This window comes from Drosophila virilis, chromosome X (assembly GCF_030788295.1).
Source record: "Drosophila virilis strain 15010-1051.87 chromosome X, Dvir_AGI_RSII-ME, whole genome shotgun sequence".
Taxonomy (NCBI): Eukaryota; Metazoa; Arthropoda; class Insecta; order Diptera; family Drosophilidae; genus Drosophila; species Drosophila virilis.
This window is the reverse complement of record NC_091543.1, coordinates 11,974,257-11,990,379: the sequence shown is the minus strand read 5'-3', so window position 1 is coordinate 11,990,379 and position 16,123 is coordinate 11,974,257. Positions and strand designations below refer to the sequence as shown.

At 42.0% G+C, this 16,123-nt stretch overlaps 5 protein-coding genes across 7 annotated transcripts in view; 2 read left to right on the top strand and 3 right to left on the bottom strand.

The window, feature by feature from the left end:
- Nucleotides 1-16: 16 nt before the first annotated feature.
- Nucleotides 17-4,944, bottom strand: Nrd1 (Nardilysin). Its single transcript, XM_070208612.1, has 4 exons — nt 4,533-4,944; nt 2,288-4,060; nt 1,928-2,212; nt 17-1,827 (listed from the first exon to the last, which is right to left on the bottom strand). Exons 1-4 carry the CDS (start codon nt 4,802-4,804, stop codon nt 654-656), a joined length of 3,504 nt encoding a protein of 1,167 aa, XP_070064713.1. The 5' UTR covers nt 4,805-4,944; the 3' UTR covers nt 17-653.
- A 362-nt stretch (nt 4,945-5,306) lies between these two features.
- LOC6633453 (myotubularin-related protein 10-B) lies at nt 5,307-9,087 on the top strand. The gene is made up of 2 exons (XM_002057300.4): nt 5,307-5,606; nt 5,847-9,087. The coding sequence occupies exon 2, from the start codon at nt 6,106-6,108 to the stop codon at nt 8,683-8,685; it is 2,580 nt and encodes an 859-aa protein (XP_002057336.1). The 5' UTR covers nt 5,307-5,606; nt 5,847-6,105; the 3' UTR covers nt 8,686-9,087.
- Nucleotides 9,088-9,346: 259 nt separating this feature from the next.
- Nucleotides 9,347-9,972, top strand: LOC6633452 (uncharacterized). Its single transcript, XM_002057299.4, has one exon. It carries the CDS (start codon nt 9,577-9,579, stop codon nt 9,913-9,915), a length of 339 nt encoding a protein of 112 aa, XP_002057335.1. The 5' UTR covers nt 9,347-9,576; the 3' UTR covers nt 9,916-9,972.
- On the bottom strand, nt 9,925-10,690 carry Grx5 (Glutaredoxin 5). The gene is made up of 2 exons (XM_002057298.4): nt 10,293-10,690; nt 9,925-10,228 (listed from the first exon to the last, which is right to left on the bottom strand). The coding sequence occupies exons 1-2, from the start codon at nt 10,597-10,599 to the stop codon at nt 10,044-10,046; spliced, it is 492 nt and encodes a 163-aa protein (XP_002057334.1). The 5' UTR covers nt 10,600-10,690; the 3' UTR covers nt 9,925-10,043.
- A 3,553-nt stretch (nt 10,691-14,243) lies between these two features.
- The window catches only part of norpA (no receptor potential A), a 64,187-nt gene continuing 62,307 nt past the window's right edge, over nt 14,244-16,123 (bottom strand). For all 3 annotated transcript variants that reach the window (XM_032439632.2, XM_070208616.1, XM_032439631.2), the window contains one exon: nt 14,244-15,447. In XM_032439632.2, the coding sequence (XP_032295523.1) occupies nt 15,379-15,447 (69 nt within the window). In that variant the 3' untranslated portion in view covers nt 14,244-15,378. The remainder of the gene's footprint in view (nt 15,448-16,123) is intronic.

The following is a 16,123-nucleotide window of genomic DNA, read 5'->3' as shown; positions in this document are numbered from 1 at the left end:
TTCACAGTGATCTAAGTACTTTAAGCACAATATAATATTCCTTAGTTTATTGTTTAAACTTAACATAGATGGAAAATAATAAGAAAGATGGATGACAACTTATAAGCGACATTTCATGAATTCACAAATATTCGAGCTTTGCCCGAAATAAAACAATAACATTGCAATCATCAATCAATCCGCCAATTTTCCGCACTAGTAGGCGGAATTAAAAATGTAAACTAATCATCAATCAGTCGTCAGTCAGAGCTAAATAGTTTTTTTTTTTTATGGATAATTTATTTGATTTATATAATTTAATAACTGATTAAGGTAAATTTTGTTTTTTTTTTTGTTTTTTTGTTTTGTGTTAAATGTCGTCAGTTACAAATCGCGTGGAAATCGCGAAAGGACAAATGCATTTCTCTAGTTTTAAAACGTCAACAAATGTGTGTGCTTGTGTGTGTACGTGTGTGTGCGAGTGTGTGTGTGTGTGTTAACCTTGGCTAAAAAGACGACGTGCATTTTGAAAATGGCGCGAGCTTTTTGATTGCATTAATTTTACTTGAAAATGTCCCTTTTTAACAATTTGTTGCTATTGCTTTTTGGTGGTTATGTGTGCATTTTGCAGGGTATCTGATGTCGGTGTGAACGGAGTGCGCAAAGTGAGACGCTCACGTGTTCATAAGCGCATCCTCGAGAAGTGTGGTCTTTGTATTGTCCTGCTGATTGGGCAGGTTCGTGGGGAATAGATCCAGATTCGATTTGAAATCGGCAATATCCACAATGGTGGTGGCATCGCCCTCCTGTGGCAGGAACACAACATTTAATTTGTTGGCCAACGCCTGGAAGAGCTCATCCTCATCTTCGTCGGAGCTCTCCATGTCCTCGTCGTTATCATCTTTGTCATCATCATTTGGCTCGGATTGGGTTGGCGTTTTCTCCACATCCGCATCTGCATCTGCATCTGCATCCGCATTCGTCAGCGGCTTTGTCTTTGGCTTGGACGTCTTGTCGGGCAGGTGTCCAATGATCTGTATGGAAACTTTGCGCATATTGGTGATCTCGTTGTCCAGCAGAAAAGCGACTATTTCGCGCTTGGTCAGATTGCGCAGCACCTCAATTTGCTGCCGTCGACGGTCGAACATGTACTCCTCGTTGACAATTTCGTTCCAATTGCGGGACACTTCGGTTTCCAGAGCATTGTCGACGACCTGCTTAAGCTTGATTAGAGAGTCGCGCGTATGATCATAATCCTCCTGGGACATCTCCTCGAGTATTTGCAGCATATTGTTGCGGAACACCTCGATGCGTTTCTCCACGTGACTGGCACTTGTGTTTGTCTCCTGCGAATTAACCATGATCGAGTAGCCGGCAATGCCATAATTCATGCGGACCGTGGCGCCAACATGATAGCCCAGCTGTTCCTTGGTGCGCAGCTGATCGAACAGCGGCTCCTCCACAAACATCATCAGCAGATCGAGAATGCACTCGAGCCGCACATTATTGGGCCCGATCTGATAATAGTTGGTAATCACAGTGTTTGTATCCTGCTCGTTTAGCGCATGGCAGCGTATATAGTGGGCACCTTGTGGCAGCTGCACCGTCCGATCTTCCACATAGTAATGCTCCTGAATGGGCTTACAGCCGAGCCTTTTCAACAGCGTGTTCATCACTTCTTGTGCATGCACCTCCTTATAGTTGCCCTGCACCAGGGCCTGGACGTACAGCTGCTGCGGGAATAAACCAGAAAACTCCTGCAGATCCTTCAGCGTGATCTCATTCAGGCACTTGTACTTATCAATCATCAACCAGCGCATGTGTTCCACCACGCAGAGGCGCACATCCCTAAGGCAGAGAGTAAAAGAGGAAATTGGAATGAGCAACGATCATAAGAGCAAAATATATAGAGAGAGAGAGAGCGACGAAGAGGGAAACAGGGACTCACCTGTTGAGGGCACGTGGCTTGATTAGCGTGTTAAAATAGCTTTTGCGCTGATCCTTGACAAAGGTGGCAAGGATGTTCTCATTAAGCGTTGATTGCACGGTGACCATGGCCTGGGCAATCGACTCGACAAGCAGATGCAGTTTCTCGTTGTAGCCCTCCACCTTCAGAATGAGACCCTTCTCGCCCACGTTGAAGGTATAGTTGAGACCCGCACTGGTGGCCGGATACAATTCCTCGCTAACATGGAACTTGACCAGCTCCTCGTACAAGGCGCACATGGCATCGCTACAGTTGAGAGCAAGAGTGTTTCAATTAAATTCAGTGAGAAAGAGGGAGAGAGAGATAGAGAATGAGACTTACTTTTTGGCACTTTTGCGCTGCAGCGGTGAGATTAGGTAGAAGTACATGTATGCCTCGGGCAGCTCATATTTGTCGTCGGCACGGAACCAGAGCTCACAGATCTCCGATTGTAGCAACTTCTTGGGCGCCTCGGGCAGCAAGGGCTTGCCCATTTTGTGCCAGTAGACGCTAAAGTCTTGGGTGACAAAGCGATTGGCCTCGGGCAAGAAAAGTTCGGGCATCGACTTGGGATCCACCTCGTTCCACAAACGCTGCCACTTTTCCGGCATGGGTATGCTTGTGTATTCGGTGCCAAACCAGTTTTCGCGCTTATCAAACACCAGATCCTCGTATTTGCGTGCAGTCAGCATTAGATTGAACTTGAACTCGTTGAGATGTCCGATTAGATCGGCTAAATGCTGTTCATTGTACTCATAGTACAGATCCTTGCCGGTTAGCACATCCTTGGGCGGAAAGTATTTACAGTTTAGCACCAGCTGCTGCACATTATCCATGGCCGGACGTTGTGGCTGAAAGCGAAAGCCTGTTTCCTCGATGCCCTGCTGCTCGTCGTAGATAGTCCGCAGGGTCTGGGCATCGGCCTGGGCGAGTACCTTCACATAGGCAAACGTGGCGGCCAACACGTCGTCCAGATTCTTGAAGCCCTCATCGGTCAGGTAGATGCACACATTGAACAGGCTGTACATGGAATTGAGATCAAAGCCGTTGTCATCAATGCCAGCGACCAGCTCTAGGGCCCAAAGACGACGGCGCAGATAGGCGCAAAGGCTGCCCTTGCCCTCATAGCCCAGGACAAAGGCCAGAAACTGATCCGGCTTGCTGCGATAATACTGGCGCACACTGGGCAGCACCCAGGTCAGCTCCAGCTTGCACACGTTCTCCACGGGCTTCACGAAGAACGCATGCTCATAGAACTCGGCGCGAAAGGCATCTTTGTAGCTGAACTTGCTCAGATCCGGCGCCAGCACCCCATTGCTGGGTATATCGGCAAAGTGGCGCAACACTAGCGTCTCCAGCTCATCGATAGGCAGGCGGGCCTGCAGGCACAAGAACATACGATTGGCGGCATAATGATCGCGCCGAATCTCGTGCAGCAGCTGATGCAGCGCCTGGTCGTCGACATTATCCTTGAGGGTCTTCAGATTGCCCCATGCAAAAGTGCCGTGTGGATAGCCATCTGTGGCCAGGCTGGCCAGCAGCTGGTCACGACGTGTCTCATCCTCCTGAACGATCTGCTGGAACTCCGAGTCAACAGAGCAGCGTTCGCGCTGCATGGCCTCCTGCTTCATCAGCGGGTGCTTCATCAGTGCCGTGAAATAGTCGAGACTTGAGTCTAAATGCTTTTCGGCCACCTCAAAGTAGAAGACCGTGTCCTCGCAGTCTGTGATGGCATTAGTGAAACCGCCGCACTTCTTGATGTGTGCATCAAAGATGTTCTCTTCGGGATACTTCTCAGAGCCCATGAAGATCATGTGCTCCAGGAAATGCGCCAACCCCTGATATTCGCGGGGCTCCGCGAACGATCCGTAATCCATCAGGATGGCACAGGCAGCCAGCTTTCCGTCGCCCACCTCACTGTCCGAATCGGAGGAGCTGCGCCCGCTGCCCGATGTGGACGATGTGAATTCGCTAGAGCTGTTTGTACTCTCAGTCTCGCCAGATGTCTCGTCTCCCTCGCCCATCGATGATTCCGATGTGGTGAAGCCATCGTGCGGCACCGGACTCGGATCCGAAATGATAAGCGCATGTAGGCCATTGGGCAACAGAATTGTTCTACAAATTAATGACAGGTTAAATATAAGTTGCATAAAAACAATTGCACATATAGAAACCAACCTAAACCATAAGACTTTTACCTTAATCTCTACTGAGCCGATCTCTAACCTAAGCCTCTGTACATGCGAGATACATTACAATATGGATTATATGTGAATATTTCCATATCAAGGTTCATGCATTATTTAATGTACAAGTTTAAAAACTGGTTTGCAGCCTATCTAACAATATTTGAACCTTTCCCACGCCTCCCAGAGGTTCAGCAAAGATCTTTCAAAATCGAGTGAGACACCACCCTGGGCAGCATTCAGCTCATGTGGCATTCAATAAATGTCTTACGGTCGCCTTTCCAAGCGCCAAAACAAACAACAAACATGAATTTCTGCTGGCTCACAAATGTGCTTGCAATACATATGCAACGTGTGCATGCGTGTGGATTAATTTAATGTGTCGAGCAGTTGGCACTTACTTGTAGATCTTTTTGTCGGTAGCCGATTTGTCGGGTATATCCAAATACTGGATGTTATCTGCCATCGTGCGGTGCGTTTGTTGAAAACTCTTTGTGGTTGCTATTAGCGGTTTATTGCTACGGTTTGCGTATCGAGTGAATTGCCCGTCCGACGACAGTGACAGTTGTAAATGGCACTGGGAATTTGTTCTGATTGTCACTGACGACGACAATGATGTGACTGATGATAGGCAAAATTTGAAGCACCGACTGCTGCGGTGTAGCCAGAGCATGCACAGTCTGTATACAGTTAATTCGCAGGTTGCTTTTTTTTTTTACAATTTTATTGTTTTGTTATTTCCTGAATCGGCCACAACTCACCGTCCGCCGCGTGTTTGCCGGCCAAGTAATTTTTTCGCTGGTGTTGACAAGTAGAAACTTATCCAATACCGATGCCGATATTACAACTGCATTTTACAGCACTATACACACAATTGGTATCGAATTATCGGCATATTAAAATTAACCGGCAATAATGACAAGCACACTGCGAGCAAATTAATTAACAAGTTAATGACTTTTACTATGACATTTCGATTAGAAGTGTAAGTAAAATGAATGTTTAATTTTAAATTGGCTTGATTGTTACAACTTATATTGAACTCGTGCGATGACAGTCCACAAATTGACAAATAACTATCGTTGATGGTAAGTGTTGTTAAACACTTCAAGTGCCAGCACTGAGATCAGCTGTTTTTCATGCCAGAGCAATCGGCCGATAACGATAGCTATTTATGACATGCAATGAGTGTGCATGAGTGCGTGTGTTAGTGGCCAGCATATATAGGTATATATATGTATGTATGTATATGTTTATATATATATATGTATATATGTATATATATATATACATTTATGGCGACAACGAAAATAATAAATAAATAAATAAATGCCTTTATATGCGTGCATGTGTGTGCTGATAGATGATGCACAAAGATGACAAATTAATACACACACGTTTGCTCGCTAAATACAAACAGCAACAATACTAACACGCGAGCAATACAAAACCAGCAAAAATCTAAAATCAAATTGGTAAGCGCAACTGATAAACTTATCAAAATCGACGATAATTCTAATTTTGTCTATGCTCGCTATGCTTATGCGCCTCTGTGTGTGCGTGTGTGTGTTCGCCTGAGTACTTTGTGCGTGCATTTACACTCACACACTCTCACATACACACACACACACACACACGCACACATGTATGCACAATCAACTATCTAATGCTTTTGTTGTTCCTATTTCATGTGTTTATGCTGCGGCCACATACAGTTTGCCAACCATTGGAGGCGGCATTGGCTAACGGTTAACAGGCAGCTGCACAGTCTGCGCCCACAGCAAAAGAAACAACAACAAGAACAACAACAGCGACTCAGACGCAGACAGGAAATAAGAAATAATTAAATATTCCAAGTACGTGCGACCATATTGAAGCCACAAAATTTTCGCCCTGGCCGAATCAAGCAGCAACAGTAGCTACAACAACAACAACAACAACAATTATAGCAGCAACTACAAGCAGTGGCTGAGGATGGCCACTGGCAGCAACGATATGCCAGACCATCGGAAGCGCAACACATTCACCAGCTACGTGGCGCCCATGGCTGGGGATGTGCGCGCCACAGCGGATACGAACGAATGGTGCCTGCCCAGTGATTTGCGTGATGTGCATTTGGCCAAGCCCCGACTGCTGGCAGGCGAACAGATAGTCGCCTCTGCGCCCGCCTACATGTACTCGCCGATTGCGCCCATGGAGGGCAGCAGCGGCAGTGGGAACAGCAGTGGCAGTGGCACTGTGACTGGGATTGGCAACAGCAACAATGGGCAGAGCAACAATAGCAATAACAGCAATGGCAGCAACAGCATGGGCAGAAGCCGAAGCAGCCACAAGGAGGCCACCTTTGGCCTGCTCAGCGTTACCAATTTTAAGCTGGCGTTTGTGCCGTTGCATGGACGTGCCACGCTTTCGGCGCCGCTGGCCAGCGATCTGTATCAGGAGAATGCGTATTTGGGCCGCAACGAGGTGACGCTTAATAATATCGATCAGATCTATACGATTGCGGAGCAGGGGCGTGCGGCAAGCGCGCTGCAGGCGGCGCGCATGGCCAGCACAAGCAGCCGGCGCAAAAAGCTGGAGCCGGCCAAGCAGCACAACATCAACGGTCGCATCGTGGCACTGCATATTATCTGCAAGAACTTTCGCCTGCTCAAGTTCGCGTTCCAGCAGCAGGACTCAAAGCTGAGCGGCGCCAGTGATTATGGTAAACTTATTGCCTCGGCGCTGGCACGTTTCGCCTATCCGATGCGACATGATCTTAGCTTTGCGTACGCCTACCGTGAGCCTTACTATTCCACGCTGGTCGGCGTCAGCATGTACGGCAGCAAGAACGATTGGGCGCGTGAGCTGATACGCTGCGGCGCCAGCGAGTGGCAGGTGATCAGCGCCAGCGCTGTGCCTCAGCTGCAGAATCGACTGCAGGCCGGCAAGTACCAGCTGCCGCCACACTTTGTCATACCCAAGTGCTGTGAGGTGGAGCGTTTCCTGCAGCTATCGTTTGCCTTTTGCGATTCACGTGCCGCCTTCTGGGTCTATAGCTATGGCAGCAGCGCCGCCTCGCTGGTGCGGCTGGCGGAGCTGCAGCCAGCCTCGCAGCAGGATACCAAAATGGAGAACATTATGCTGGAGCTGGTGCGCAAGTGTGATGAGCGCAAACAGCTGAAGCTGATCCAGTTGACCGATCAGCTGCCCAGCATACAGGATGTGCAGCGCGCCTATCAAAAGCTGCGACGTCTGTGCACGCCCGAAACGCCCGAGAAGTTCATGCTGCAGGATGACAAATATCTGGGCCTGCTCGAAAAAACCAATTGGCTTTTGTATGTATCGCTCTGTCTGCGGCATGCCTCCGAAGCAGCTGCCACGTTGCGCGCTTCAATAACCTGTGTGCTGCAGGAGTCGAATGGCCGGGATCTGTGCTGTGTGATCAGCAGTCTGACGCAGCTGCTGCTCGATCCGCATTTTCGCACCATCGATGGCTTTCAGTCGCTGGTGCAGAAGGAGTGGGTGGCCTTGGAGCATCCCTTCCAGCGGCGACTCGGACATGTGTATGTATCAACAGGCGAACAGGCGCCGGACAGCGAACAGAGTCCCGTCTTTTTGCTGTATCTGGATTGTGTCTGGCAGCTGTTGCAGCAGTTCCCGGATGAGTTTGAATTCTCGCAAACGTATCTGACAACACTGTGGGATGCCTGCTTTATGCCCATCTTTGACACCTTCCAGTTTGATAGCCAGGCGCAGCGAACACGAGCCGTTAACGAGGGCCGTCTGGTCTTGCGACCCGTCTGGGACTGGGGCGAGCAGTTCTCCGACAAGGACAAGATGTTCTTCAGCAATCCATTGTACCAGCGCCAGCGTGGCGATTTGGTTGCCACCCAAAACCATCGACGCTCCTTGGCTGTGGGCGGCCACAAGCTGTTGGCGTCGGCTGCCGGCGGAGGTGGCGTCGGTCCAGGTGCAGGTGCTGCCACAGGAACAGCATCTCCATCACGCTACACCATCAATCCGCAGCTGTTTGCCACGCAATCGAGTGTGCCGCAGGATCGTTACCTGCAGCCGGCGCATCGCATACTCGATCTGTCTGTGTGGGATCAGTGCTATTATCGTTGGCTGCCCGTGCTGGATATACGAGGCGGTGGCCAACCGCAGGTGGATCTCTTTCATCGCCTGCTGCTGAGCAACATAGCCAAGGTGCAGCGTTGCCTGGAGTTGCAGAACTTCGAGGAGCTGCCCGATGCCTACTACGATGCGTTGGGCGAGCAGCGACCCAGCCAGCAGCAGCAGCAGCAGCAAGAGGAGCCCGTCGAGTATGTGGACGGCGTCGAGCGACGTCGCAAATCGATGCCAGGCACCGGCGCCGGAACACCTGGGTCCTCAGCAAATGGCCTGAATGTCGTTAATGGTGGGCCATTGCAGCTATCGACGCTATCCTCATTCTTTCCATTTGGCAACCCCATTGCTGGCGATGCGCCGCACGAGCTTTACGACATTCTGAGCAACAGCAGCGAGCTGTTACTGGACACCTCGTCTATACTGGACAAGTCATCGATTGTATGAGCCGTGCTGGAATGTTGCTCAAAAGTAGTTGGCCACACGCTACTCGCCACTCGCTACTCGTTACTCGCTGCAACGAGTTGTTCAACACTCGCTCTGGGCGGACCTTGTTCCCATTGCTATTGCTGGTTATTTTCAAAGCTGAACTTTAGAAGTATTACAAATCTACTTTTTTATAACTCCACACACACACACACACGTACACACATAAATTTATATATATACACACATACATATATATAGCTATATATATATATATATTTGTATGGCGTATCGCGTTTAACACTTTTTATTATTGTTTACTAATAGGCAAGTTATATCGCATAAGTCCCTTTTGTTTTTTTTTTTTTGTAATGTATGTATGTAACTATTTCGAAAAAGAAAAGCAACTTATTACCTACAAATCGAACGAAACAAAACAACAATAATAATTATTAATAAACAAAAGAGAAAAACAAAAGAAAATGTTTATATAACGGTAACAACAAATGTTATGTGCAAGCAATATATATACATACAGATGTATGTAAAACAAAATAACACCAACTAAATCAACATGTATTATATATATTATATATTGTAATATTTAAAAATAAATGAAACACTGTAAAAACATAAACGGCCTGCAGAGGGTTAATTTCTAAATGCAGCGCATGCAACTGTAAATGGCCACAGCTCGGCCTCAACGCAATAAGCTACTGCAGGCAGCAGGCAACGGTAAATGTCAAAAGTTGTGCACAAAATACATACATACATACATACATGAGAAGACCGAAGACCAAAAAAACACTCAACGAGCAGCGATGGGGAGGTTATGTTCCTAAAAGCTGCTGCAGGCAACGGTAAATTGTAAAATTTAAAGCTCAGCTTTGCGTGCAGCGTACAGTATTCAAAATGGCCGATCATCAGCAGCAGCAACAACAACAAGAACAGGAACCGCAGCAGACTCCCGCAAGCGGGACACGCCAGCGCCAGCGCCGACGCTCGCCGCCGCCCATGCCGTCGGACGATGTGATGCGCAATACGATAGCGCGCTGCTTGACGCAGATCGTTGTGAATATGCAAAATGCGGATATACAGCAAAGGTGTCGCGAGCTTTTGCAGGTTGAAGATTTGACTCAGGGCGCGCACATCAGAATTCTGGCTGCGCTGGAGCAGATCGATGGGCAGCGCGAACAGCGGGAACGGGCGGCCAACGAGCGCAGGCAGCGGCGTGCAAATAAATCAATTTGATATACAATATGCATTTGATAATGTGTACCTATATTAAATAAACATTTAATAATAGAACGTTGTGATTAGCAATTAATTTGTAACATTTTTGGGTTGACTGGAGTGGGGCGTTAGGGGGGGGGGGGGGTTTACTTTTTGGCTGCATCGTTGGCCTCTGCCGCCTTGAGCAGCTCCGAGACAATGCCCACCTTTTTGAGCTCCTCGATCAGGTCGCCGTTTTGATGCATCTGCATCAGAATATCACAGCCCCCGACAAATTCACCATTGATAAACACCTGCGGTATGGTTGGCCAATCCGTGTAGTCCTTAACGCCTGATTTGAGTAAATATCGATTCAGATATGTACAGGTTAGGTTGCCACAATGGGCGACACTTACCCTGGCGCAGCGCCTCGTTCTCTAGAACATCGTGTGCATCGTATGGAACTCCATGCATGCGCATTATTTGCACCACCGCATTGCTGAAGCCGCAGCGCGGCGCTTGTGGATTACCTTTCATGAATACGACCACCTTGTTGGTACGCACCAGCTTCTCAAGTGTGTCCTTGTCCAATGCGGCCGGCGGAGCGGCTGCGTCTGCACTATACCAGCGGCGTGTAGCTGTCAGCGCTGGCACTGTACGTACTGTTGTTGCCAAATTGCTGGCATAGCTCGGACGCAATAGAATTTGGCAAATTCTGTTCATATTTGTTTATATATTTTCACAAGACTCAACTTTTTGTCAATTAAAATGAATGTTGTTTTGTAATGAATTGTATGTTATGTTGACGCAATAGGAGCTAACACTGACGCAATTTAGAGTAACTGTTAGCGCAAAAATACCATTCACTCAACATTCCGTTAACATAGGCGGCACTTTGCTGCTGCTGCTTCTTCCTCTTACGTGTATCTTTTTGAATTTTCTAGCGCGCAAGGCCTGTTCGTTTCCAATTAGAATACATATATGTTAGCATTTCCATAAATATTTTATGTATTCATAGATAGATGTCTTTTTGTACATGTAAAGGTAGCAACTGCATATATATTGACTTTTAAATACCAACTTTTAAATACCATTCCAACACACTTTCTTTTAACCGATGTGTAGTGCTGGGAAACGTTTTTGTAACGTTTATTTAAAAACTTCACAATAACCAATAAATAACAAAATGCGCACTTAATGCCAACGGGTTTCATCAGAAAATTTTTATTTCCAAACTTCATAAATATCTTTTACAATTTGAATTTGTTTATATTTTTGTTTTTTTTTTTTTTCTTTTCAAGCGAGGATTCTGCTGTTTCGTTTTCGGTTTGGTTTGAAGCTTAATTTTTCTTTTCTTAGCTTGAATGCAATCTTGCGTTTCAGAAAATCAAAATCAAATTAACATACTTTTATACCTCATTTACAAAAAATTAATAAAGAAGAAAACACAATTAAGTTGTTGTACAGATATATATGCATATATGTATAGAATATATGTATACCATATGTGTGACTACTTTCGTTCAATTTTCTATATTTTTCGTAAGGAAATTGCTTTTCAAAATATGCTTATTAAAACTTAAGTATTTGCATTATATTGATGTTAATATGTCTTATATGGAACATAAATCAAATCACACACCTAAGTTTACATTTTCTTTTGTTTATATTTTATGTGCCAGCAAGGCTTAAGATCTATTGTGAAGATCAAAGTAATTGCATTAACTGAGGGAGTTTTGAGTTTGTTTCTTGCGCGAAAAATAATTTAAAAACCAAAACCCAAAGGGTTTGAAATGTAAATGAAATGTAAACAGGTTCTTAAGTGTGAATAATAAGAAGGTATTTTTTTTTAAATGTATTTTATATATTTTTTTGTATTGTGTATTGATGTAAAGTTGAAATAAATATTTTGTGATTGGATAGTGCAAAAGCGGACACATCAGCTATCAGGTTCTTGTTGTTGTTGTTGAGCAATCGATGTGCAGTTATCGATAAATAATAAAGTTGGTGTAAAATGATAATAATCATAATAATAATAATAGTAATGATAATAATAGTGTAATACATAGTTATATAGTATGTATATAATCATAAGTTCATACGCAGCATTTTTAAATAGAAGTTCATTTTCTTTACTTTCATTTTCGTTTCTCATTTTCGGGATCTTTTTGCTTTATTCTTCTTTAATTCATTATTTGTAAACTATAATTGTATGTAGTCGTAATAATAATATTTATACAGTTGCTTGCTGTTATTATTATTTTTTTCTTTTTTTTTTATAAGTGCATAATAATATATTAATCATATTAATTAAGTGCATACATAAATTTGTTTATGCATGTCTTCATACGCCAACGGGCACTTGTACCCTGTATTTGTATGACAAGAAAACAAAACAAAAAAAAAAAAGAAAAGTAGAAGCTATTTTAATTATGTCATCGTCCGGTTTTCACCGAAACAATATAAACTATATCAATTATGGCCCCTAGCGTGGGTTAACTTTGTAACAATTGTTCGTTCTAGTATCGAATACGTACGCTAAATAAAATTTATTTAAACATTTCAAAACAAATCAAAACACAAAATTGACACATTTCACTACTACATCGGCAAAATTTTGCTTTGCAAGCCTCCGCAGGCCCGCACACAGACGTAGCTCACAGACAAGCGCGACAAGGCGGCCGCAGTGTACACTCGCGGCGAGTCACCAATACAGATGCAATGGCATGTCTGTGTCTGTGTGCGTTAGTGCGCTAACGCAGCTAGCCGAAATTTTGCTGGTAAATACATATGTATGTGCCTACATTGAGGACTTTTTGTTGTTGTTGTGTTTTTAAGTTTTAGCTTTATACTTTTGACTAAGAGGCTATGCCTCTATCTAATGTATACAAACAAATAAATTTTTGTTAGAGATGTACAATTTGTTGACGTTTTTTCTTTGTTTTAGTTTCATTTTCATTTTCATTTTTTTTTTTTTTTTTTTTGGGAGGGGGGGGGGGGGGGTTAACATGGTTTTTGGGGGATTGGCACAGTATATTACATATAATACAAGGGTTATCGGTTGCGTTTGCCTTTTTTTTTTTAAGTGCACAAGATGACATATTTGCTAAAGAATTCGTATAACTTACATATCGAACTTCAAAAAAGATTGTGGTTGGTTGGAATTGGATGGGGAGGGGGGAGGGGGTGGGGTCGGAAAGGGTAGCAACAGCAACTTAGGCCACAGCATGCAAATTTTGTAAAATCTTATAAGGAGAGTTATATGCTCTCTCTCTCCCTCTCTCGTGTTGACAAACTAAATATGAAAACTAAGCAACTTTGAGAGTTGTACCATTTGCAATTAAATGTTTTTTTTGTTGTGTTTTTTTTTTTAGATTAGTTTTTTAGTTTATCACATTTATAAAACGCTCGCAATTTTTCTAAATAGATATACATGATCATAGGTAACTCGATTAAATATTTATATATATGTATGTTTGTATATATATTAATATGCATTCATACAGTTATATATCAAATTAGTAGCATTACCTTGTTCAAGTTAACTAAAAGTTGTCAATTTTTCTTCGTTAATAGCAGTTTTTTTTTTTCATTTCTTTTAGGGCACATTCAAGTGAAATAAACGCTTTTTGGACTGTTCTTAACAATTAAAAATACAATCATTTTTCTTTCTTTTTTGCTTAACTTAGTATTTTTAAAATTTCATTTTGTTTTTTTTTTTTTTTTTTAGTATTTCTCTTGTTTTTGCAACAACTACAATGCACATGCAAACAGAAATGATAAATTGTTGGAGTGCTAGCTAAAAGAACTCAATTTGAAACTTGTACGCACTATGTTGGTATTCTTTCTCAATATTTCGTTTTACTAAAAGCGGTATTTTTGGTATTTTTTAGTTCTTTCTTTTTTATTTCTTTTTTTTTGGCTAACTGTCTTGTAAAATTCGCGAAAGTATTTTTCTGTCAGACGAAGTCGGACGCTTCGTTTACTCGGTTGATATAAAGTTTAACAAGTTCGGATTTTTCGTTATAGTTGGAATGGAACTGCAATCGGGCCCATATAAAAAACCAATACATGGGGGAGTATACATATATAACTGCCGGTAGGGGTGTTTCATTTCGAATTGCTCACACTAAAAAGAGTTATGACATTTATAAACGCTTATATTTACTTTTCATTGTGTTTCGTTTTTTTTTTTTAGCAGATAATTGTTTTTGGTATTTGTTTTTTTTATATATATTATAATTTATTTGAGGTTATGCACATAGATCGTGTCGCAGTAAATGGGATGTACATTTAGTTGATTTCTGGGTTTTAAGCTTTCTGTTTAAGATATTTTGCATTTATTCAAAATAAATGCTGTTTATCTGTTTACTTATTTTTTTTTTTTAGTTTTTCGAACTTCTTTTGAAAAATACAAACATTTTTTTTTGCTGGTAGAGCACAGCGTATTAGGCCTGTCCGTAGTTTATCATGCATTTAAATACGTTTTTCTCTTTTTCGCTCTAGCTTATATAATTTATGTTCATTTTTGTTTTCTTTTTTTTTCGTATGTGGGTATTTTGTTGTTTTGTTTGGATAGTATTATTTGGTATTTATTTGCTAAGCTGTAGGTGGAAAATCGGAAACACATATGTATATGTTAAGTATTTTCTTTCTTGAAACATACGTACAACTAACGTATATATATATATATATATATATATATATATATATATATACTGTGGTTTCTAATTTTTCTCTTTCTGCTCTAAAAAAAAACATAGTTCTAAATAACAGTTACAAATAATAAATATAAGAAAAATTAAACAAAAATAAATAAAAAAAAGTACATTACTAAGGAAAAATAAAAGCGCTTTGCGCATTATATTTTCGTGATCCATGTATTTGAGAACTGGATATATATATATTTGTTGTTGTTTTTTTTTTTTTTTTTGGATACTTATGGCATGGTCTAAGCTTATCGGTGTACCGTTTTGCATCATATATAAATACCAAAAGGTTTGGTATTTTCCAAAATACCAACAGGTTTGGTATTTTCTCAAAAAAAAAAATTGTTATTTTTTACCATTAAGATTTATATAATCGTGTTTTTTTTTTGTTTTTCTTGGTAAGTAAATATGATTTGATTAGTATTTTTTGCGGTTTTACAGCAAATAATTAAATGTGGTTTTCCAAGTGTTTGGAGAAAATTTTGCATTCTTTTTGTTTTTTGAAATATATATATATATATTTTTTTTTTCCAACAATTAGATGTATTATCTATGCATATAGATATTTTTGGATAGTTATATATGCCTCGTGTTATAACGACTTAAATAAGTATAAAGCACAAAGTGTTGACTTTCTTTTCATTACAGTTTTTGAATTCTTTTCTTCAGCGTAGATTTACAATTTCTAAATAATAGGCGTAGAACTAAACTTCTTTTCTTTTTTTTTGTTTAAAAGATTCGCTTTAAATATTTTTGCTGTTGTTGTTGTTGTTACCGTTGTTACCGTTGTTGTTTAAGCATAAAATTCCGTTTTTCCTTGGGTCTTATATGCCTCCTCCTCGATTTTGTACATATCCATAAGCTGTTAATGTGGTTTGTTGTTAAGTTAGGATTGATCAGTGCGATGACAGCGGCGGCATGATATAAAATATTTTGAGTAAGGGTAAGAGAAAAAACGGGAGAAAAGAGAGAGAGAGAGAGAGAGAAAAACGAGATTTGGTTAAATTTTGACATGATCTTGGCATAATGTTAGGGCGCACAGCAAAACATTTAGCGAATAGCAGTAATTGTTAAATGTTCATGTTAAATGTTAAATGTTCATGTTAAATGTTTATGTTAAATGATATAAGGAATTTAACATTTAATGTGAAATCTATGAAATTGAAAAGAGTGAAGTTGAAAGTGGAAGCGGATGGAGACAGACAGAGAAAGAGCGAGAGAGAGAGAGAGAGAGAGAGAGAGAGAGAGAGAGAGAGAGAGAGAGAGAGAGAGAAAGAGAGAGAGAGACAGAGAGTGCGACAGAGAGTGTAACTGATTTTGCTGGGGTTCAAGCTAACTGCCAAGTACAATACTAGAGTTTTGGATGAAACCGAAACCATAAACAAAGCACAAAATCGAAATCATTGAACAAATTCAAAATTGACAAATCAAAATGTTTAAAAAGCTTGTTGAGGCGTGGAAATTGTTGGTGAATGCTGACATTAAAACAACAACAAAATTAAAGACAAAGCAAAACCAACAACAACAACAGAATATAA